Source organism: Pelobates fuscus, chromosome 8 (genome assembly GCF_036172605.1).
Source record: "Pelobates fuscus isolate aPelFus1 chromosome 8, aPelFus1.pri, whole genome shotgun sequence".
In the NCBI taxonomy this organism is placed as follows: Eukaryota; Metazoa; Chordata; class Amphibia; order Anura; family Pelobatidae; genus Pelobates; species Pelobates fuscus.
Window position 1 is genome coordinate 162,031,758 of NC_086324.1, and position 25,849 is coordinate 162,057,606.

Consider the following 25,849-nt stretch of genomic DNA (forward strand, 5'->3'; position numbering starts at 1 on the left):
GTGCACCTTCCTGTCAGTCCGGCCGGGTACAGGAAACAGAAACTTCTGTTCCGCGCGGAACAGAAGTTTCTGTTTCCTGTACCCGACCGGACTGACAGGAAGGTGCACACTGAGCACCTTCCTATCACTCCGGCCGGGCACCGCGGACCACGCAGAAGCTACAGGGGAGGGGAGGTGAGAAGCTGCAGCCGCCTGAGGCTCTTAAGAGAGCGCTCAGGCGGCTGCAGCATTTAAAGGGGCGGCCGGGCCCCCTGATGGCGGGCCCCCCTCCCGGCCGGGCCCTCGGACCATGTCCGAAGTGCCCGACCGGTCAGTCCGCCCCTGTGCACTGTGTATATAATGAATGCAGGGTTTGTTTGTGTAGTGTGTATAGTGAATGCAGAGTGTGTGTGTTTGTGTAGTGTGTATAGTGAATGCAGTGTGTGGTGTGTGAGTAGTGTGTGTAGTGAATGTAGTGTGCGTAAAGTGAATGCAGTGTGTGTAGTGTGCATATAATGAATGCAAAGTGTGCGTGTATAATATGCTGAGAGTGTGTGTGTTTGTGTAGTGTGTGTATATTGTGCAGAGTGAGTGTGTGTGTGTGTTTGTATAGTGTGTGAATATAATGAATGCAGAGTATGTGTGTTTGTATAGTGTGTGTATATAATGAAGGCAGAGTGTGTGCGTTTGTATAGTGTGTGTATATAATGAATGCAGAGTGTGTGTGTTTGTATAGTGTGTGTCTATAATGAATGCAGAGTGTGTGTGTAGTGTGTGTATATAACGCAGAATGTGTGTGTAGTGTCTGTATATAATGCAGTGTGTATTTGTGTAGTGTGTGTATATAATGAATGCAGAGTGTGTGTGTTTGTATAGTGTGTGTCTATAATGAATGCAGAGTGTGTGTGTAGTGTGTGTATATAACGCAGAATGTGTGTGTAGTGTGTGTATATAATGCAGAGTGTGTATTTGTGTAGTGTGTGTATATAATGAATGCAGAGTGTGTGTGTGTGTTTTTGTATAGTGTGTGTATATAATGAATGTAGTGTGTGTGTGTGTTTGTATAATGACATCAGTGTGTATGTTTGTATAGTGTGTGTATATAATGAATGCAGTGTGTGTGTAGTGTGTGTATATAACACAGAGTGTGTGTGTAGTGTGTGTATATAATGCAGAGTGTGTGTTTGTGTAGTGTGTGTGTGTTTGTATAGTGTGTGTGTATATAATGAATGCAGAGTGTGTGTAGTGTGTGTATATAATGCAGAGTGTGTGTGTAGTGTGTGTATATAATGCAGAGTGTGTGTTTGTGTAGTGTGTGTATATAATAAATGCAGAGTGTGTGTGTGTGTGTGTTTGTATAGTGTGTGTATATAATGAATGTAGTGTGTGTGTGTGTGTGTGTTTGTATAATGACATCAGTGTGTACGTTTGTATAGTGTGTGTATATAATGAATGCAGTGTGTGTTTGTGTAGTGTGTGTTTCTGAAGGGATGTGATTTGTGTAAAATGGGGGGCTGGGGGGTAGTAGGGGGCATTTTTTATTGTAATTTTATTTGTAATATTTGTTTTATTTTTATTTTTTTTGTCCCCCCTCCCTGCTTGTTACCTGGCCAGGGAGGGGGGCTATGTCAATCCCTGGAGGTCCAGTGGGATGTACTGAGCAGTGGGGGGGGCCCGCAGCAAGCTGTTACTTTCCTCCCAGCAGCTCCTCCAGCTCCCCAGTGCAAATCTCGCTCAGTGACCTTCATTCAATGTTAAACCATTGAAAACTTTTAACAGCATTTAATGGGGCCAGAAATCAAGGAAATTGCACATTTTTTACAGTTCTAATTTAGAAATTACACTTCACCACTTATTTATCCATTATTTTTGTCCATTCAAGATATATAGAAATGGGATCTGGTTTTCTACTACTTTCCTCTCCACCCTTTTCTAATCTCACTTCGATTATGTGTATTTCTCAATTTTTATACACATTAGTGATACTACACCTGCACAAGTGGTTCTTTTTATAAGAATCTATATGGTATATGTTATACACTAATCTATACATCCCTCTCATGAGTAATCAACTGGCTTCAATTGAAAAATTACCCTGTTTTGCCTAACCAAAACCACAATGTTTTACATGTATCCGTATCTTTCTATTTCTGTTATGTTGAAAATATCAACAAACTGTTTTGGGAAATCTGCTCTGGGGTATGGCATGCAATGAACTGAGAATGGTTGAGGTCATTTGATTTCTGGTGAATACACCACAAATTCCCCAATAAGTATAGCAAAAAAATCTAAACCAGTTTTCCCTCTGTATCTCCACCACCAAATTTATTTAATAGTTAAATGGCTTGTTACCTCTGGACTCCAATCACATATGGTATTGGTTGGCATAACAGAGACGCTACAATAACCTACAGTAACCTTCAATGCCACATTTGTGAGTACACAAGGTGGAACAGGAAAATGTACAATTCAATAAAACAAGACAGCTACATATGGCAGTGAATGGTAAACGTAGGGACTACAGGTACTGCAAGTTGCCTTTCAAAAGGTGCTGTATACGGTTCACCAAGACTCATGGAAAATACTGGGTTTTATTTACTAAACCAGGAATTGACCAATATTGCCAAAAAGATTGCAAATTGTGGTTCAAATCAGGAAAAGCAAACTTCATTACTTTTTTCTTTCTTTTATCTTGCCTGAAATGTGCAATTGCTAAATAAATTCTTCATTCATGGATTAGTGAGTAACACTATCGCCTATATAAGCTGTAGTACTAGAGTGGACATCGTTAATCTTATGATAGGTATTGGATCAGCGCTGAGTGATCTAATAGGACTGTGAACAAATCGAAAGCTGCAACCTATGGGTATGAGGTTCCCTCTAATAACCTCAAAGGAAAAATGGCAAAAACACAATAATAGGTCGCGCTAAATACAAATGGATGTGAAATAACAATGTAAAATAAATAAATAAAAATATAAAATATAACAAGATCAGAAAGACAAAATGAATAGGAATAAAATTGTTAATATTAATATCACTTGCATACACTCTTACAGTAAGGAACGGAACAGTTATAATGAATAGTCCCAATACTTAATAGTCTGATTGTATATTCCAATAAATAAGTGGAAGGCTTGGTATGTAGGAATTTCCAATGAAGAGAATGAATCTTCTAATTCATGGGGTGTCTTGACTCCGTGGTATACATGGAAAGACAAAACAAAGAAACTCCAATAGTGCAAACTGAGGACCAATAAGAGCAGGATGAATATAGGGGAGGTATATTACTCACCTATTATTGAGCATAAACTAGCTCAAGTATAATAAGCATTCAGTGGCGTCTGCCCCCCACTGGCGGGATAAGGTGAAGGTAATTCCTCGGTATAAAAAAAGGGGAAGAAAAACAACCAAATATAGTGCTCACTGTAGATATGATAAAAATGAGTATGAACAGTAGAAATGCAGGTACTCACATTTGGATGAGCAGGATATACTGCTCAATCTATTCGTTTGGGTGGTATAGTCCCCACCTAGGATTCTTTAGCAGGTATCAGCTTCACAGTAGTATATGACCAGGTAAAATAAATAAATAAATAAATAAAGGATATATGGCAAAATAATTCTAGGTAACACTAATATTCCTTTAATAAGATAATAAATATATAAAAACAGCCAACAGTTGGCTGTTTTTATATATTTATTATCTTATTAAAGGAATATTAGTGTTACCTAGAATTATTTTGCCATATATCCTTTATTTATTTATTTATTTATTTTACCTGGTCATATACTACTGTGAAGCTGATACCTGCTAAAGAATCCTAGGTGGGGACTATACCACCCAAACGAATAGATTGAGCAGTATATCCTGCTCATCCAAATGTGAGTACCTGCATTTCTACTGTTCATACTCATTTTTATCATATCTACAGTGAGCACTATATTTGGTTGTTTTTCTTCCCCTTTTTTTATACCGAGGAATTACCTTCACCTTATCCCGCCAGTGGGGGGCAGACGCCACTGAATGCTTATTATACTTGAGCTAGTTTATGCTCAATAATAGGTGAGTAATATACCTCCCCTATATTCATCCTGCTCTTATTGGTCCTCAGTTTGCACTATTGGAGTTTCTTTGTTTTGTCTTTCCATGTATACCACGGAGTCAAGACACCCCATGAATTAGAAGATTCATTCTCTTCATTGGAAATTCCTACATACCAAGCCTTCCACTTATTTATTGGAATATACAATCAGACTATTAAGTATTGGGACTATTCATTATAACTGTTCCGTTCCTTACTGTAAGAGTGTATGCAAGTGATATTAATATTAACAATTTTATTCCTATTCATTTTGTCTTTCTGATCTTGTTATATTTTATATTTTTATTTATTTATTTTACATTGTTATTTCACATCCATTTGTATTTAGCGCGACCTATTATTGTGTTTTTATCGTTAATCTTATGTTTATTTTAGTAGTTCATGTTTTATCATCACTCTTCTAAGCTGCCTGTGATTGATAGCAATTAGCGTTGCCCATATTAAAAGCTTTTTACCTTTTTTACGAAGTGCTCAAAGCAGAAAAAACTAAAATCACCATGGCAAGTATATGCACACAGTGATCAAGCGTTCACTCTTATCATTTAGGTATATAGTGGGTTAACGCTGTTCCTTACAGACACCTATGACAAATGGTGATGTACACACTCGTATACACAATGATACACAGATGTGAACATTAAAGCTTACATAGAAACAGACAGACACACAAATGCTTATACACAGTTGTATAACATTGGCGCCTGTGGATTTCTGCTATTAATGGCGCTGTTTCCATAGGAACACATTCCATATTCTTGTGTTTAGAAGTAGTAAGTAGACTGGAGCCTTGGTCAGGACATCTCCACTGTGAGATGGCGTGTTATAACAGGAGAAAGCATTAGCAGCCTCCACTGGTGACAAGCCAGAAGTGCAGCTAGAAAGTGACAGTTGTTGCAAGCTAAAATTGACCTGGTAACTATACTTTTTTTTTTTTTTTTAAATCATCTGCACTTTCTATTGGCATCATTATATAACCAGTAAAGTTTTGCAAGTTTGTTTTCAGTCTAAAAACATTGATTATTAAATAGAAGCATATTGTCTTTAATCTACAGGAATAGTTGTATAAAAATATCCAGCATAAAACTATAACACCCCCTTTTGTTATCTTTAATCAAAGAGCTAAAACACCTCTTCCTTGTAGACCACTTGTCGTTAGGAAGTGTATGTATTGTGTGGGAGCTTCAAGCTATCAAATGAAAAACTAAATGGCCTGTTGCAAGTCAATAGGTGACCTTTCAAACAAGAAACACACTTTTTTTCAATACAACAGTGCATAGGCACCTTTGCATTTAATGGAGTGACTTTTTTCATGGAACTGTTCCTGTACGCTCTCTGTGCATGTCTGCTGTTACTAAATTAGCGGCATCAGTAGGCTCTCATTAGCTGGTTACACTTTGTAGAATAATTAAAAAGGGCCTGTCACTTTCTAGCCTTTTTAATATTACTTTTACTCATCCCCTATATTTAACAAATACGTATTAATGAGGTATAAAAAATAACATAAAATGTAGAAATCAATATCTCTTTATCCTGTTATCCGGTTTATCCATTCAAGCTCCCTGTCATTGTAAGCTATGACCGTCACACATTTTTATCAGAATAAAAAACGATAGAGGAGAAATAAACAATGAATAATATTTATCAAAGTGGTCTAATTCTAAAATGTGGTGCAAAAATTTAAAATAGAAAGGAGTCACCAATGGAATGTTGCTGCTGGTTCCACTGGTTTCCATGGTGATTGCCTCACTTTTTAGAACAGAGCACTTTCATAGGTTATCTCCAGTGTTTCTGGTTCTTCTTTCCATTTGCAATGTTTGTCATGTCTTAAATGGATTATGACATCAACTGCTAAATCTTAAAGCAGCTCTCTCACCCTCCTCTTCCCAAAATGAGTATTTCATAATGATAAAATAACATGATGGCTGTGTTGCAAGTTCACTGGAAGTCCAACTTAGCCAAAAGATATAACAGGGAAAAAGGTCTCTCTACTACAAGATTCTCCATAGACCTTAGTACTGTACTCACACACATGCACAAGAGTAAAGTGCTGATGCAGGCTCCTTGCACCAGAATCTGTAGAGGGTGCAGCAGATCAAGATCAGGATCCGCCCGTGAGGGAGAGGTTCAAGTAAGTAAACTCACCTTCCCAGTCACTGGACACCAAGCCAGTTAAGGAACTGTACAAATTGTTTAAAACCCCAGAAGGTGACACAGCCATTCTAAATACAAATCTAAGAAGTCAGAGCCCCTCATGAAAAATGTTAACACAAGTTAAAGTTGAGTTTCAATGTTTCATTTAGGAGTGTGAACTACTGGGAGGTGAATGTTTCCCAGTAACATCATATCAGTAGGGTTGGCTCCTAGTTATGTGCAGAGCTTAGAATGACCAAGACATAGAAATTTAGAGGAGAAGGGTGGGCATGTTCCTTGACCCACTGCAGCACTCTAACTATTCTAAGTTAAGCTGTTCCATAATAATAGGGTGCAGAAATGAACACCACCATCAGTATCTTTCTATCTCCTAACATACAGCATTTCCATTTCTTCCTCCAAAAATACTAATAAGTAGAATGTCATGACATTTATGGGAATCATTGTGTAACTGTTAGCTTTCTACATTAGAAAGGTAAAAACTTATACATCACTCCCAGAAACCCCCTGCTGTGCTATAAAAAAGAATATGAGCGCAACTTGATTGGCTGCATCCTTTGCTGGTTTATGAAAGCTCAAGATTCAGCACAGAATGGGCATTTGTTCAATTAAAGGACCACTATAGGCACCCAGACCACTACAGCTCAATAAAGTGGTCTGGGGGCCAGGTCCATCTAGGGTTAACCCTGCAGCTGTAAACATAGCAGTATCAGAGAAACTGCTATGTTTACATTAGGGTTAATCCAGCCTCTAGTGGCTGTCTCACTGACAGCCGCTAGAGGCGCTTCCCACTGTGATTTTCACAGTGAAAAAAGGATGCTGTCCCTAGGAAAGCATTGAGAAATGCTTTCCTATGGACTGATTAAATACGCGCGCAGCTCTTGCCACGCATGCGCATTCGACGGATGAGGGAGCCCGGCACTGGAGAAAGGTAAGTGTTTAACCCCTTAACCCCTCTTGAGCCCGGCGGGAGGGGGGGGCTATTAACACTATAGTGCCAGGAAAACTAGTTTGTTTTCCTGGCACTATAGTGGTCCTTTAATTTATTTATATTTAAATTTTTAATGCACCGTCATTACAATACTTAAAAATCAGTGAGTTAAATTGAACCTGGTGTTCCTTTAAAAAAATAAAAATAAATTGATTGTTAGCCCTCAATGGCAGAAGTCATTTCCTTTTTAAAAGAATACAAATATGTATTTCTGACACTATAGTGCTGGAATCGATGTTTAGGTAACCACCCTCTAGCCATTTAGATTAAAGGTTTAAAACTTATCTTTCCTCCCACATTGTGCCGGTCCAATGCTTTCCTATGCTATTGCACATATGTGCCAAAACGCATCATTGTGCCAGTCCTCATGATGAGCATTCAGCATCTCCATGCAAAGCGTGGAGACACAGAACGCCAGTGCTGTGCACTGTGCAGCACTGGACTGGAAGCACCTTTAGTGGTCCCTGCTAGTGCTAGTTTCTTATAAAGCTGTGAGTGTATATAACATTAGATTTTTTTAGCTTTAAGTTGCTGCTGACTACCACTAGAAGTGTTACTAGGCAGCAATGTAAACACTGCCTTTTACATTGCTAAGACTGCATGGACATCCTATAGACCCCAGAATAACTACATTAAGCTGTAGTTGTTCTTGTCACTATAGTGTCCCTTTAAATAATAGATTACAATCAGTACGGTATTTAAACACAAATAGTTAAAATACAGGTATTCAGTTTTTTTATTAAAACCTCAAGCATGCCTATTACTTTGTATCTGCAGTTTCTGCCATGGACTTTTGATGCCTAGCTGTTCTTATACTCACTATTGGGTGAGGTGAAATATTTTTGTTTTTCTAAAACTTTCCTTGACCTGATGAAGGTGCTGACACAAACTCTGAGGGAAATGAGGTAAAATATACTCACATGGTAATACAAGGTCTACTTCCAACTTGGCTGGATCGGCAAGAGTCTGTGGCTTAAGGCAGGCCGCTAAATAAGCCCATAGGTGATTTACTGTATACAGGCCAACAGAGGAGAATAATAACCTTTGCCCTGTCGGTCACTGTAGCAACCAGATTCATTGCAGTATGGCTTTTAGTGTACGGATACAGCTGCAATAATCTCTATAAAACTACACTAAACTGCTTCTAATTATATGCCAAAAAGGGCTTACCTGAAGAGACTTGGAAGTTAAAACTTACAACAAACACATTGTTTTGCTTGCTTAGAAACTTATTGACTTAGAGGGCAGAGAAAGCAGTCAAGTCATATAGCCTCACTATTTTTAAAGGAACTCTCCAGGCTCCATAACAACTTCAGCAGAATTATGTTTTATGGTGCCAGGAGGCTGTTTTGCAAATCAGACAGAATTGTAAGACTTTAAATGATTACAGTATATTTTTACGGATTCACTATATATCAAGCATTTGGATGTGGAGTTTATTATTATTATTATTATTATCACTGTTTATATAGCGCTAACAGATTCTGTAGAGCTTTACAATATTATGAGAGCGGGGATTTAACTATAAATAAGACAATTACAAGAAAACTTACAGGAACGATAGGTTGAAAAGGACCCTGCTCAAACGAGCTTACATTCTATAGGAGGTGGGGTGTAAAACACAATAGGACAGGAAATAGCAATCAAACAAGGTGGGAGTGAAGCAGAGCTGGAGGAGAGAGTAGAGTGCATCCCTTTAGGAGAGAGCAAGAGACAGGTATGTAAGGTAGAGGTTACTGTGGGAGGCCATGAGCTTTCCTAAAGAGATGGGTTTTAAGGCACTTCTTAAAAGATGTAAGACTAGGGGGAGAGTCTGATGGTGGTAGGCAGGCTATTCCATAGGAAGGGAGCCGCCCGCGAGAAGTCCTGCAAGCGCGAGTTGGCCATACGGGTGCGGACAAAGGACAGGAGGTGGTCACGGGCAGAGCGGAGAGACCGAGAAGGGACATACCTATGGATCTGTGAGGAGATATAAGAGGGGCTACAGTTGTTCAGTGCTTTATAGGTGTGAATTATTACCTTGAGTTGACTCCTATAGGATACAGGAAGCCAATGTAAGGACTGACAGAGGGGTGAGATGTGAGAGAACCGACTAGAGAGGAAAATCAGTCTGGCGGCAGCATTCATTACAGACTGTAGCGGTGCAATATGGCTTTTGGGAAGACCAATCAGGAGAGAGTTACAATAATCCATGCGGGAAATTACTAGAGCATGGACAAGCTCCTTGGTAGCATCTTGCATAAGAAAGGGACGCATGCAGGCTATGTTTTTAAGATGGAACCTACAGGATTTGGCAACATACTGGATGTGAGGCTCAAAGGTGAGGCTAGAATCAAGTATAACGCGAAGACAGTGTGCTTGCAAGCATGGACTCATGTGGATACCACTAACTTGAAGGGACAGCGAAAGAGGAGGATCAGTATTAGGAGGAGGGAAGACAAGGAGCTCAGTTTTAGAGAGATTGAGTTTCAGAAAGGGGGAGGACATCCAGTCAGAGATGGAAGAAAGGCAAGCAGTGACACATTGCAGGACGGCAGGAGAGAGGTCCTGGGAGGAGAGATATATCTGGGTGTCATCAGCGTAGAGGTGGTAGTGGAATCCAAAAGAGGTAATAAGTTTGCCAATAGAGGCAGTATAAAGAGAAAATAGTCCTGACTCCAGCCAAGTCAGGACGAGGAAAAATAAGAGGAAAACCACGAGAGGACAGAGTCACAGAGACCAAGTCATTAAAGAGTTTGAAGAAGGACAGCATGATCAACGGTGTCAAAGGCAGCAGAGAGGTCAAGAAGAATTAGTATGGAGTAGTGGCCTTTGGATTTAGCCGCAATTAGGTCGTTAGTAACTTTGATAAGCGCAGTCTCAGTAGAGTGGAAAGGGCGGAAGCCAGATTGAAGAGGGTCAAGGAGAGAGTTGGAATTGAGGAAGTGAGACACATGGGTAAAGACAAGTCTTTCAAGAAGCTTTGAGGAAAAAGGGAGCAGGGATATAGGACGATAGTTAGAGGGGGAGGACAGGTCAAGAGATTTTTTTTCAGGATAGGTACTACAGTGGCATGTTTAAGGTCAGCAGGGACAATACCAGAAGAGAGAGAGCAGTTGAAGATGTGCGTTAAGGAAGGCACAAGACAAGTGGAGAGAGATCTGATAAGGTTAGATGGGACAGGATGACAAGTGGTAGGGCGAGAGGAAAGGAGAAGCGCAGCCATCTCTTGTTCAGTAGCCAGGGAGAAAATCTGAAGGGTAGGAAAGGCATGATTTACGTGTGATTGAGAAAGAGAACGTCAAGGAGGGGAGAATTCTTTCTAGCTGTTCAATTTTGTTGGTAAAGTAACATGCAAAGCTATCGGCAGTAAGGTTAGTTTGGGGGGTGGCCACAGCAGGGCGAAGAAGGGAATTAAAGGAGTCAAAGAGACGCCTGGGATTGCGGGAGCATGAACTAATGAGAGAGGAAAAGTATGACTGTTTGGCGAGGGCAAGGGTTGCGTTGTATGAACACAGTATGAATCTATAATGGAGAAAGTCTGACTGGGTGCGAGACTTCCTCCAGAAGCGATCAACACAACGGGAGCATCTTTGCAGATAGCGTGTTGATTTAGTATGCCACGGTTAGGGGGTGTGTCCTCCTTGAGGTGCTTGTTTGGAGCGGGGCTGCAGCGTTCAAGGCAGAGGTGAGGGTAGTGTTATATGCGGAGATGGCCATTGAGGGACAGGAGAGGGAGGGGATGGATAGCAGTTGTGCATCAACATCAGCTGACAGCTGCTGGAAGTCAATAGAATTAAGGTTCCTCCTGAGTTGAGGGGGGTTAGGCTGAGGTTGTTGGGTGAGGGGGTACTAGAGAGCAAACAATAAGAGGTGGTGATCAGAGAGAGCAAATGGAGTGTTGCAGATATTAGATAGTGTACATGCATAAGAGAAGATGAGGTTGAGGGTATTGCCAGCTACATGGGTGGGAGAATTAGCCCACTGCGAGGAAGTAATTGAAAGTAGTTTGGAGGCTGCTGAAGTCAAAAGGTGGGTTAATGGGAATATTGAAGTCACTGAGAAATAGGGATGGAATATTAGAAGAGGAAATAGGGTAGCCAGCCAGCAAAGTGGTCAAGGAAGAGGAGAGGGGAACCAGGTGGACGGGTATTTATTAGTAGTTATTAAAAGAACCACTCCACACCCCAAAAGCATATTGCTGAAGTGCCCTATGGGTGAGGAGTGCCCTAGTATAACCCACTTTTAAAAAAATGCAGATTACTACTTTTGTTAACTCACCTGAGCTAAGGGGCACGCTTTCCTTGAGACCAGCTCTTTCAGACCTACGACCAGTCTGGCTCACGCATCTTACAGTGTGCACAAATGCACAAACCAGCGTGCACGTGGGCACCAATTCAGAGGCTTCTCAGTGAGAAGCCTCTGATTGATTATTTCCCTATGAAGAAACTGAATGTCTCTGGGGAAGGGGGTTGGCTTGCTCAAGGGACACTCTAGGCACCCAAACCATGTCAGCCCATTGAAGTGGTCTGGGTGCCAACTCCCATCACTCCAACTCTAAAACATTTTTATAAACTGCAATAATTACCTTGCAGTGTTAAGTCCTACCAGACAGCCACTAGAGGGACTTCCTGCTTCTTAGACAACTTTTGGTCGACGCTAGACGTCCTCACGCTATGCATGAGGACTTCCAGCATCGCCGAAATCCCCATAGGAAAGCATTAAATAATGCTTTCCTAAGAGGAGGAATAATGCGCTCGTGCAGCCATTGCCGCGGACGTCAGCGGGTGAGGAGCGTGTGCGGAGCCTGACCCAGCGCTGAGGGACATTGCCGCTGGATTCAGGTAAGTGACTGAAGGGGTCTTAACTCCTTCAACGACGTGGGATAGGAGGGGGGCACTCCAGGATTCTACAGTGCCAGGAAAACGGGTTTGTTTTCCTGGCACTAGAGAATCCCTTAAGGCTGCAGTTCATAAGATCTGCAGTGTTTGCAAGCTCTTTTAAAATATACTTCCAATAAATACATGCATTAACAATGTATTTATGTATTCATTGGGGTATATCTACTTGGGCATTGGAATGTTGCTTTAAAGCAGGGGTAGGCAGTCTTTGGCACTCCAGATCTTGCATTCCCCATAATGCTGCCAAAGCATCAAGGGAAGTGTAGTCCAAAACATCTGAAGGTTCCGAAGGTTCCGAAGGTTGCCCCTATGCCTGCTTTAAAGCATAGATTACTCCTTCAGGGGTAATTTCTATAGCTTGTAATTGACTAAATATCTGTCCAAAAGTGTCAAAACATGTCTTGCTGTCATGTATCCATTATAGATCTACCACCAGATGTAGATCACTACATCCAGGAGCTGGCTTGAAGAATTGTATATGACTGTTTGCTCTCTAAGCAAACCCAGCAGGGAATTAACACCTCAGGGGGTGCAGAAATAGGTTGCCAGTATATAGAATTTAGCATCAGAGACCACCTCTGAACCCCAACAAGGTCCCTTTCCTGCCTATTTAGCTTGGACACCACAAATTATGGACAACATCAGCTCACACATGTACTGAATTGAAGACTTACTCGACCATACAGTCTTACTCCAGATTTACTCCAGCAGATAGATATTAGCTACATTTTGGATGTGCAAATGGGTACCCATGAAAATATAGTAGTTGGTTAACTGGGTAGCACTTCTTGAAACTTTTCACATGCAAATCAGTTCCCAGATTAAAAAATAATAAAAATCATGCATAGGTCACAGAGGAAACCCAGTTCGATTTACATGGAGGCAAATAGTCTCTACTGATAATATATCTAGTCTGACTCAAGGGTTCTAAGTATTGTGTACCTGTACAAAAACTGACCCTGTTAAACTTTTTCTATGTTTGAGTGTCAAAAAGGGAAAACAGAGCAGTAACTCGAGGAGCAGGCTTAACAACAAATATCCCATACAGAGTGAATTCACATCTATTCTTCCAATGGCAAAACTTAGATAAGTGTGAAAATATAATATTAAGAATGAGATGAAAAGTTGCGTCTGTTCAGCACCCTTCCCCCTCATTTCTGTACCTACAGCTGAGACACAGGAGGGCAAGTTAGTGACATGGGCTGGAGAGATCCGTGTTGTACGTCAAGTAAAGCGAGTGACAGCCAATAAAAAGCTGCTTGAAACACAGAGCATTCTCCGGGGGCATTAAAAAAGCCACGTGAATCACTCAGAGCATCATAAACTCACAACTACTTCTATATATATTTTCAGTTTTACACGCTCTGCAAACTGTAACGTGCTGTGTCAATCCATTCCATAGATGAGAAGAGGTCGATTAAGTTGTAAGTAAGCCTGTGTATTTCATAATGACCTGAATTGAGGCTTGTAACAGTCTTTCCTTTCTCCAAAAAGAAAACAGCCTCTGTCCTGCCTTTCGTTCACCTTCCAGGGTCTCACTGCTTCTCCAAAAGCAGTGGCCGAAAAAACAACAGCCCACCATCTGAAATTAGATGGTCCACTAATGACCCACTTACGGTCGCCAAATGCCAGCACATTTAACCACAGTCAGTAAAAGCAAAAACTATTATATTTTTTTTTGGTTTCTTTTTTCAGATATACGGTATCTGTTTGTTTATCCTCCAGTGTAAAAATAAGTACTGGATTAATGTTAAAACAGATGGGCAGACAGGAAGTCTGTGTGAATAGGAATGATAGTATTAAAAAATACAGGGATTCCCGTAAGAGCAGATATATGTTCTTCCGTATGATGGGGTACTGGTTTTGCTCCGTTTGAAAACATGAATGAACGTAAAATGTACTATCTCAAATCTTTCAACGCTTATAAAATCACCCATCAGGAGTAAAAAGAAATTAAAAACTAGGATTTGGTCATAGCACATGGCCATATTGTGTCCAGTCCACCACTAGATTAAATAAATCCAATATAGGGAAGTACTAACCTGATTTTAATATGGGAGATAATGACTGGCTTCTCAGGACTCTTGTTATGGGGCACCGATGTGTGAAGGATGACAAACATACCACACTGACACGCTTAACGGATGCCATTAGTGGATGGAGTATATTCAACTACTATATGCTGAATATACAATCAATTGATGATCACAAGGATTGACTGATTATTGGAAACAACCTATATTTTGGAAATATATCACACATTTTCCATCTTCTAAGACAGTTTTCCGCATCATTATGGATTGAGACAGATTTTTTGCATTATACTTTTTTGCAAGATGTTTTTGATGCTCACATGTTTTTACTATAGAGCAGCTGTACAATGTTTTGTTAATTCATCAGCCTCATCTGTGATTTTTAACACAGTAATAGGCAACCTCCAGCGATCCTGGAGACCATGACTCCTAAAATGTTAATTCAGACAGCTGGTAGGGTGAGAATGCTATGAGCAGCTGGCTGGCTGGGCATCCCAGGAGCACGCAGGCTGGCTGAGCATTCCAGGAGCACACAGGAGGAGTAACCTGTGAGAATGCTGGCTGGATCAGTATCCAGGGAAAAGCACCCAACATGCTACAAATTACAGACTATTGGCTGGCTGAGCACTATGGGTTTTAGTCCACTCCAGTTTGAGCCCCAGGAGCAGAGATATATGAAAGGACCAGATATTTGCTGCCTCTGGCGAAATCCAAAATTTGCATCTTCATATCCTTATACTAAATCAAAGATTTGCTCACGAGAGTGGTTTTCCAAGGTATTTAAAATAAAATAACTGTGTGCACATACCCAAAGACAGTAGCTTTTGTCTTAAGGGCATGTGTTAATAAGGCATTGGGTCATGCCTACAGTTCAGTGATTGCACTTGTTTAAAATCATATGGATGTCCTTCTATAGAGTGCCTCACAGACTGGAGCAGCATTACTGCCATGCAGTAGATAGTCAAAGAAAGGTCTGGGAACACATAGAAAATCCAAAGCAGAGTTTATTTGGAAAATGGGGGTGCAACGTTTCGGCTCAGCAATAGAGCCTTTAGTCTCTACTGCAAAGTTGAAACGTTGCAGCTCCACTTTCCAAAGAAACACTCTGCTTTGGATTATCTATGTGTTCCCAGATCTTTCTGTAGGTAAAGGCCAAAAACACTGAAAGAGACATGTCACTTTCAATTCGAATGAAGATTTTTGTTTTAGAATTTTAATCAAATGACGAGTTAAACTGTCACATATAGTAAGAATTCCAAATGTCACATAGTTCAACATCCACAGATGAGGTATCATAGGAAAATGTTCCGCTGACAAGCAAGTGTATTGCATCTCAAGAAAATGGTGTAGATGTCCACAGATGTGTAAATAAGGAACTGCTGCCAATGAAAAGGAAATGGTATTTCCTGAATTGTATCTTTTCAGTCTTCCTTCAGTTGACAAATCAACAGATAAATGTTGTACATTTATGTACTTTAAACCCATAAAATATTTATCCAGAATGGGCTAGTACCCCTTGACAACCTTATTTATTTTGTCCTTAAATCTGGATCATGACAAGCATTTATTTAGAGTACACTTTTAAGAATTCTAAAACAAATACTGAGTTAGGTGCCTGCAGTCAAAGATTTTAACGGCCATGGGTCCCAAACTCATGGGATTTGTATGCTGTGATCTAATCAAATAAATATTTAAGTTTAAGTTAAAAAAAATCCACAAAAGAAAATGAGTATACTAATTCACTAACACCATTAATATACAAAGTGCAGGTCTATAGCTGAGCCTGATCTTGGAACACATAAAAATACCGCCCCAGCCATACATTACAGGTGTCCAGCCATACAAGGTGTACACTGTAAAAAGTAATTGCCACAATTTTACACTGGAACACTGTAAGTCCTGCCAATTTTCTGAAACTGTGTAACTGATGTAAACGCTGTAAAAATGTGCCTGCCAGAACAATAAATACATTTCTTTGTGCTGTTGCACAGATGAAAAATAAGAACAAGGAAAAAATGGTTTGTTTTTTTTAACAAAATTATTTATAGACGATGAAATTAGCCAACAAATAAGAAATATCGAGAGGCCACCTATGCAGCCTGTTTTTATGACTTGCTGTGAAAAGAGAAATCTTATTTGATCTCTGATTCTTTTTTTATTTTCTTGTTTTTAAAGTCTACAGTGTCTATACTAAGAATATTTTCATGAATGTAGTGCATTTTCCTATAGTACCTCACTGTAGCAATTTCAGTAGCGCGCACATACAAACTTTCATAAGCACATACACTCGATTTGGTTTACTACACCCGTATAAATTGGTGTGTATACAAATGTCTGTCTGTAAGCCATACTCCCTTAAGCCCTGTTTTTAATTACTGAGATGATGATCGCTCTAGTATTTGATCATTAAGGTTTTCTGAACTTCTGCAGTTATGGTGCAAGTATTTTTAACATGATTACAATCTAAAAATTGCAGACCTCTTTTCTCCAGGCAATGCCACTAAAGTCAGAAAATGTTATCAACTTAAAACTGAGCTTAACTTGTGTTGTCAACACGAGATCTTGAGTGCAACATTTATCATTAATTTGTCTATAATCACTGCAATGTGACCAACCTGTCAGGTAGCAAGAACCCACACAGCTTTTGGCACAATGTGGGTAGAACATAGTGAATGGTGAATAAGACCAAACATGGCTGAGTTTATCTGTAACATACTTCTAACAAGATCTTGGTAGCTATAAGTTCCACTTTATATTAGATGAACCATGCTTTTTGGAGGAACACTTTCTAATGAATGCTTCTAACCAACATTAAACCAGCCTAAGACACTATGGAGTGCCATGTTTGTCAACTTGTGGAGATCTGAATGGAGTTTGCGTTGACTTTACTAGGTGTATTCTTTCATCAATAATAATCAGGAGAAAATTATATAGTTTTCCTATATAAAAATAAATGTATTCTTTGTGCAGGTCCACTGGATGGACAAGAAGCAAGAAGAACTTATTGGGAAAACTTTCTGAATTTTTCCCAACGTTGGTTTCATTTCACCACAATGCAATGGGAGAAGTTTGATATTGTTCATTGCCATGTATCATCTGTACTAATGTGTGGGATACTTGAACTTTTTTAGTTTACAGGTCAAATGATGATCGTCTTCTGTGGCTGATCTTTTGCTGTACCCAGTCATCTTCTCATGGAGTCTATGGTAGTTGTAAGGTCAGTGACAGCTGGAAATGTACCTACAGTCAAACCATGCTTTAGTGCATAGATTTGTGATAATACCATGGCAGCTGATTAAGCTGAGACTTTCAGCCTATAGCAATCAAGATGCTGTAGAGAAACTCCTATAATGCTCAGGACAGCCTGTTGGATGGCTTCGAAGTCTGAGAGAGAGAGGAGGTAACACAACCTGTGAAGAAAATACCTTAGTACATCTCTCCGATTATTGCATGAACAGGAATAAAAGGAAGTCTATACAAGAAACATTTCTTAATCCAAATCCTTCACAGAACAAGCATCAACCTAATTTTTGCACCTGTTTTTTTCTGTGTTATTGTATATCTATGTATCTCAGACAGCTGGGTAAGTAACACATTGCTTATATATAGCTGCTAAGATAGTTGCTGCTACTGACACACTATCTCTAATACATGTTCAAACCTCAGGGTTGCAGGTTTAATTCTCAACTGTAACAATTATTTTACTGGGTTAGGTGATGACGTCTGTACTCCAGGATACCATGAAAACAAGCTAAATACTTTGATTTGTGTCATGATTATACAGATACATAAAAGAGTAATCAAGCAGTGTATTCAAGTGTGTATTTTAGAATAATGTCGTTCTAAAGTTTAATCTTTTACTGTGGTCTAAGATATTAACATTTTATACATTCCTTGCTATTGCCTTTTATAAACACATATTGTATAGATTTAGGATAAAAGAAAAATGTACTAATAAGCCAATATAGGGTTTATGAGCCAAAACTGGAGGTGGATAGGGTTTAGGACCCAGTAGCCACACTGTAAATTGGTTAGGGTTTAAGAAAAGGAGAGGGGGTTGGTCAGGGTTGTTGTGGAGAGGCTGTCAGTCACTGAGTGTGTGTGAGAGTGTGTGTGAGTGTGGGCTTTGGGGGGGAGTGACTGCAGTGGGCAGTGTCAGTTAACAATTCACACCATCAGGGGGAGATATTTAACTTGGATTGGTGGGGAAGAGCAAAGCACATTAGGGAGTCAGTAGCTGTAGAGAGGAGACACACACTCTCCCAGCTCTGCAGAGAGAGGAGGACGTGAAGCAGGTATAGAAGGAACAACTCCTTTTGAAAGACACCTGTCTCCAGGACTCACATCCAAAGCAAAAAGGATATAGGATATACATGCACAGTGGGCACATAAAGTGTTCACTTGCTCTCAGGCAACTCCTGACCTGCAACCTGCAGCTCACGAGCTCCCATATGGTCTAAGCACAAGGACACAGAGAAAAGACCCTTGGGGCTATCCACAGAGAAAGCCAGAATGGTGCGTATCATGCTGAACTCTGAAGGACATATGGATACAAGAATCACCAGTTTGGCAATGTGATACTACAGTCTTTTCTTCAGCACCTCCATACCAATTTGTACAAGGGGGGCTTAATCCTTCCTCCTCCCTACCAGCAACATCTCATTTGCACCCAAAGAGCATTCTTTCCCAGAAAAAAAGAGAGAGAAAAAAACAGAAAAGAACAAGGAGCCTTGCTCTGAAAGAGCTCCTTTGCACACACATACACCCCCATGTGCACGGTGCCTAACTATTCTGTCTGCTTTTTTATCTGCACTTAAAAAAAGAAAGAAAGAAAAAAAGACTCGGTAGACTGTCTGCAAAGGCTGAGGTCAGAGGAATTGAGACAAAACCTTAATTTTCATACAGAGAAAGAACAATATAAGAAGCCTTCCTACATAACATATTGATTTACAATAAAAAAGAGGGCAAATAGGGAGACTATAATTGCAGAGAATGAAGCCTAATCGTACTGCAGTTCAGGCTCTCAGTTGGGATTTTGGAACTGGCTAAATTAAAAGGGCACACTTTAAAGTGTTCACCCTTATATTTCTTTAAAGGATTTCAAACATTTTAACAACTACTCACAAATAGTGTATCATTAAACTGGCAGACTGTATATTTTTGGATGCGCTAACACTGTATTTCTGTCACTCTCTGTCTGCTGGTTTTTCAAGGGAAAAGGATTAATTTTGATTATTTTTATTCCTTGGCTGCAGTCTCATGCCCAAGTGTATCAGAAAGTCTAGACAAGTTGTCCCGGATGTCACCATGGGGATGGAGACTAGTCCTCTGTGAATTTTTATGTCCTGAGAGCCAACTACGACATAAGAAGCAAATAGGGGAGAAGAAAAATTGGAGAAAGGGGTAAATATCTTTGCCTGCCTTGTGTGGCTCTCCCTGCTCGAGGACACAGCTACCTCTCTGTGAGAAACGTCCCGGCTCCACAGGGCTAGAGATCACATACAGTCTATCCATCTGTGTGTGTGTGTCACACACACCACTGATCTATTTAAAGCATCTTCTCTGGACTTTGTGTCTATTTCTGAGCTCTGCAAAACAGACCAGCAAGTGAATATAAGCATTTTGTTTTGAGAAAAAGGCATTTACCAGAACTCATGTGTTCCTCTGGCTCCTGTGTGTTCTGAAATTCTCTCTGTGGATTATTACAGTCCATTGCTCTTTTCTGATTACCTGAATTTCTTTAAATATTGGTTGAGAGGGTGGGAGGGGGTGGGAGAATCCTGTTCTACATTGAAGGGGGGTTTACATCATGAAGAGGATAAATTTGCCACAGGCAGTTCTGCTTTGCTCCTGTTTGCTTTTGGTCCAACATAATGGGTCCTGCCAGCCTTATCTCAGACTTAGGCCCTCTCCAAGTGAAAACCTACCTGTGAAGGAAATTATTGAGCACCCTGACCCAGAGCAGGACCCAAAGGAGCATGACATGGATGAAAAAACATTAAGGAAAAAGCTTGGTAGCAACTTTGACCCCAACTTCATGGCAGTTGTTTTGCCCAGCTTTGTTAACACATCCAACCAAGACTTGCTGACAAAGTCTAAAAGCCTTGGCTCACTTCCCATGGACCTGAAAAAGATGGACCTCAGTGAAGCACCTTATGGTGGCAGGATCAGAATGGGGAAGAAAGCCCGCAGGAAGTTCTTGCAGTGGTTGTGGGCTTATACCTATTGCCCTGTATTATACACATGGAAGGACCTAGGGGTTAGGTTTTGGCCAAGGTTCATCAAGGAAGGACACTGCTTCTCTGAAAAGTCATGTTCCTTCCCAGAGGGTATGTTCTGCAAGCCTGTCAAGTCTGTTACTAAGACTTTCTTGAGGTGGTATTGTCAAGGATGGTCAAGGCAAAGGTTCTGCACATGGATCCCTGTGCAGTACCCCATAATATCAGAGTGTAAGTGTTCATGCTAGCTGCTGTCAAATGGAAAGACTTGAGATGTATTGGGCAGCGGTTAACCCCTACTAAACTAAATGACAAACTGGAGTTCTGTTGCCACTGGCAATAAGTGGATGAACAGATCCAACAGTGGACATATCTTTATCAGTTAATTGGTTAACAGCAGCAGACTGGAAGAGAAGGATAGAACTTCGAGCCCTTCCAGTGCTTTGCAGTGATGTTACATATTCAATTGTATGGTAAATCTTTTGGATAGCAAATGGTTAGACATATCAAAGAGAAAAGAATCACTGCCATAAGTAAAAAAAATATTTTCTCTTTGCTTAACAGCCAAGTTATGGAATATAGGCGATGTCCCTGTTTAAGTGTTATCCCACCATTCTTGCACTGTTGACAACTATAATTATTGATTTTATTATGTATATTATTTTTAAAGATTGATGAAGCATCCAGTGTGAAGCACCTTCAATCAGATGTTTTATTTTTATATGTAATATAGCTTTTTAACATACTTAAAAAAAATAAATCACAGAACAGGAAAATAAATTTAAAAACCAAGTCACCAGCTTTTTGTAAATAAATAGATTTAAAAAAAAAAAATATATATATATATATATATATATATATATACATATATATATATATATTATATTAATAATAACAATGTTGTAATTTGTTTTCTTTAATGTTGCTAGTTGTATTTTCTTTTTAAGGGGGAGGGAGGGCATATTTGTATTATATGATACATATGGACCACATCTTTTCAGTCTATCCCAATATTCAGACACATGTGGGGCGGGAGAAAGCATGTTTCCTTTAATTTAACCCTACAACACCAGGGAAGTTTTTTTTGTGTGTAATTCTGCGAGTCTTACTCTGTCCACTTCCCACTATACCATGATGTGATCAGATTCTGATTCTCTAAAAAGAGACCTTTAACTGATAAGATCTGTCTAGTTTTTTTCCCCTGTTATTTGAATTATAACTATTATTATTATTATTATTATTATTAATAAATATTAATAACGAGCTAAAATGTATAAATGTTCTAAAGATGTTTTATATAAGAGTAAGACTGTTTCTTGTATTATATATAGGATGTTAGAAGAAAGAGCAGGATTATCTTTGTAAACACTTATTTATTTTTATTGTGTATAGTTTAAAAAACAAAACAAGCAAAACGCTATAAATAAGGACAGAAATTAACTGACACACTTGAATTTTCAGTTTTCACATGTAAGTGTAAAATATAATTTAAAGGCGAACAGCACTCAGACACAACCATTTTAACAATAAACTAAATATAAATACTTGGTGGTTCAGAGAGACTTTTGAAAACAATTATTTCCGTTTTGTAAATCTTATATTATTACAGATGTTAAATGTGTAAAGAGGTGCAGAAGTTGCTGTTGGGCTAATTATCTATGTGACTGGGTAACTAGACAGGGACTGACAGCAATCACTCTGCAGTGAATATTCTTCTCATCAATCAGACATGTTTTCTAAGCGCTATTACCATTTTCCAAGGGGGTATTTGAATAAACTGCTCTACAAAATGACCCACGTAGACAATAGTGAAATCCATTCAAGACATCCTTTAGATACAACTGGACCTACAATACTATAAAACCCTGGGGGACTTAGATCAAAGCTTCTTGCAAAAAAAAAAAAAAAAATCCTTCATCATGGTTGAAACAACAAAAGAATCAATGGAAAGCAATAATTTTATCTGAGAAAGTGATTCATTCTAATAAACCAGCCAAAAGATGTTAACTCACTGGGTGCCACTGGGTTGCACACTGCATAGTGTTTAGTTTACAGGGACACTTAAAACAGTATTTCACTTAAACAGTATTTGCAACTGTTTGTTTTTTTTCGATGATAAAATATTAGCTAGGCGTCATGGGAAATGTAATTCGCGGCAGCTACAGTGCCTGGCTTTATATGTTGCCCTAGCAGAACTGGAGGACATTTAAAAAATAAATAAATGCATAAATAAATACAAAAAGTGTGATTACTTTTCTGACATCACTGGACGGCACCCGTTGCAAATTAAGTACACTAATTATTCATTAGGATGAGTAAGAAAGAGGTGGAGCAATCTATTTAAACCCCTTTTTCACCTGATTAAAGCATATGGTTTACAATTCAGCTAGCTGAGACAAGCCAAATGTATCTTGGTGCCTTAGATGAACTGGGATTTTGTTACTTTCCCTCAACTACATTAACTCATTCTAAACCAATTCAATGTATATGTAGAGTTAGTTTTCATTTGCATTGCAAAAATAGTAAGAAATGTATTTGCAAACCCTGCCTTAGTGCTCACCTGGTAGAAATGCCCCAGTCTGTCCCTCTCTGACTTATGTTTAGTGACTGTGATGACTTAAACCACTTCTGCACTGTAGAGGATCCTACCAGCCTTACTGTTACAACAAAGTCAGGAGCATCTCCAATCGCATTTTTTCCCCCACAAATGGGTCAATGAAACTTGAGCATGAGGCGTGCCAGACTACATATTGTAATTGTATTGACATTTTGAGGCACTTTAGTTGTCAGTAGACAACACCTGGAGATATTGAAGTAGGTAGTAACAGTGAGGGTCACTCACGTGTGACTCCCTATGAACATACATATAAATATAGCAAACTTGAGGTTCTAACACTGGGTCTGGAAACTTCATAAAACAGATGAGAAAAATAAATTTTCAGAGTCTCCTCTATTAGTTGGCTACGGTGTTCCAGATAAGAATACTGGCATGCGAGCCTGCACTCTTCTACAATTCTATGTATAGATTATAAAGAAAGTTGGCGGGAGGTACGCAGCTTCAAATCTGAAAGTGACACACAAGCACGATAGTGGCATCATATAAATAATATATTCACAGTAAGAGCATGATACATTACACCTTAGCATATGCTATTACAGATGGAGGGCAGCACATGGTGGGCTGTTATTAATGACTAGCACAGAAAACAGCCCTGTCCTTATTACAACCAATATGCAGCTATCTCGGTGCTGTTGGAAATTGGAGAAATTATAGTTTAGCAATCAGGTTTGTCTCCTAAGATTCCTTTTCAAATTGAGTAATTGGTAATAGATAGTAATATAATGGTAAAACATAAATTACAGAAAATGTGGCTTCACACATGCAACTTCATAAACAGCAATGTAATTTAGATTATCAGATTATTTTATTGTGGATTAAGGCATAGTATGTGCTTGGATGCAAAAGGCAATATGATGAATTGATGTAATACATATCCCAAAATGAGTCTCAGCTCCATCATTTTTGTTAATAATCAACTGTTAGTTATTGTAATACCAACAGACAGTACATGTTTGTGGCTAAAAGATAGCGACATGTCTTCTTGGTCCATGCAGGGACTCCATTCACATTCATCTACATTGATACTGACCACATTACATTTAACATTTTACAACTACATGAAGGAAAGGGGCTCACTCTCCAATTCATTGCCGCAGCAACTCTACCAGGGCACTATTAACATTTATATTATTATTATATTGATATAGTTGCTATGGCAACAACGCATGTGTTGCCATACATACTCTACCGGAACATACAGTCATGGGAAAAAGAAAGTACCCCATCTTTGAATTCTATCAATTTACATATCAGGACATACCAATCATCTGTTCCTTAGCAGGTCTTAAAATTAGGTATATACAACCTCAGATGATCAACAACACTTGACATATTACACTGTATCGTGAATTATTTAACAAAAATAAAGCCAAATGGAGAAGCCATGGGTGACAAACTAAGTACACCCTTCCTCATAGGAATTAAGAGGCTTAAATAGCAGATAATGGCTGCTAATCAAATGCTCTTGATTAAGTGATCATCAGCAATTGTGACCACCTCTATAAAAGCCAAGGTTTTAGCAGTTTGCTGGTCTGGAGCATTCAGATGTGTGTTAACACAATGCCAGGGAGAAAAGACATCAGCAATGATCTCAGAGAAGTAATAGTTGCTGCCCATCTAACTTGTAAGAGTTATAATGCCATTTCCAAACAATTTAAAGTCCATCATTGAGAAAGATTATTCAAAAGTGGAAAACAGTTGCCAATCTTCCCAGGAGTGAACATCCCAGAAAATTCACCCCAAGGTCAGACTGTGCACTGCTCAGAGAAATTGCAAAAAAAAATTAAAAAAATTTACATCTCAGGCTCTACAGCCATCATTTTAAATGTTAAAGGGACACTTTAGTCACCTGAACAACTACAGCTTATTGTACTTGTTCAGGTGAGATCTATAGCTCCCTGCAGGCAATCTCATGTAAACATTGTATTTTCAGACGGCCACCAGAGGGACTTCCTATCATGTATGGTCCTAAAAAGGCCATGTACACGTATTAAAATACGTCTGACGTGTGCAGGAGAGAGAAGGTGTGTGCGCACCTTCTCTCTCCTGCCTGTCAGCAGAGGAGTGGGGGCGGGCAAAGACCGCGAGCTGAGCTGTTAGTCAGCATAGCTCGCGGCCGCACACACCGCGCGCATTTGCGGTAGTGTGCTCAGGACTTCATAAGGCAGCATTCATGAAGTATGTGCGCATGTGTGGCGGGGCCGCGCATGTGTGGCGGGGCCGCGTATGCGCACAAGGGAGCAATGACACTTCCAAATGGAAGCGTCTGATTGCTCCCTGCTCGCGCCCACCTATTTCGTCATTTTGTGGAAATAGGGGGCGCGGCTTCACGAGGCTCCCGGCGCTCGAACCAGGTGAGTAAAACGGGCTGCCTGGAGAGTCCCTTTAAGGACTGAACAAGAATGGTTTGTTTGGAAGGGTTACCAGGAGAAAGCCTCTGTTCTCTAAAAAGAATATGGCAGCACAGCTTAGGTGTGCAAAGTTGCATCTGAACAAACCAGAAGACTTCTGGAACAATGTCCTTTGGAAAAACAAATCCAAAGTGGAGATGTTTGGCCATAATGCACAGCACCACTTTGGCAAAAACCAAACACAGCATATCAACACAAACCTCTACGAACAGTCAAGCACGGTGGTGGGGATGATGATTTGGGCTTGTTTGCAGTCACAAGACCTGGGAACATTGCAGTCATTGAGTCAACCATGAACTTCACTGTATACCAAAGTATTGTAGAGAGGCCATTTGTCTGACAGCTAAAGCTTGAATGAAGTTGGGTCATGCAACAGGACAATGATCTCAAGCATAATAGCAAATCTACAACAGAATGGCTGAAAAAGAAAAGAAACAAGGTGTTGCAATGGCCCAGTCAA

At 39.7% G+C, this 25,849-nt stretch overlaps 1 protein-coding gene across 1 annotated transcript; it reads left to right on the top strand.

Annotated features, from left to right (window-relative positions):
* Window positions 1-18,375: 18,375 nt before the first annotated feature.
* LOC134570964 (noggin-2-like) lies at window positions 18,376-21,153 on the top strand. The gene has a single exon (XM_063428988.1). The coding sequence runs from the start codon at window positions 19,950-19,952 to the stop codon at window positions 20,604-20,606; it is 657 nt and encodes a 218-aa protein (XP_063285058.1). The 5' UTR covers window positions 18,376-19,949; the 3' UTR covers window positions 20,607-21,153.
* Window positions 21,154-25,849: the final 4,696 nt, after the last annotated feature.

What these genes read in the sequence shown, in the direction of transcription:
- LOC134570964 (XM_063428988.1), top strand. Translation starts at nt 19,950, where the DNA reads ATGAAGAGGATAAATTTGCCACAGGCAGTTCTGCTTTGCTCCTGTTTG.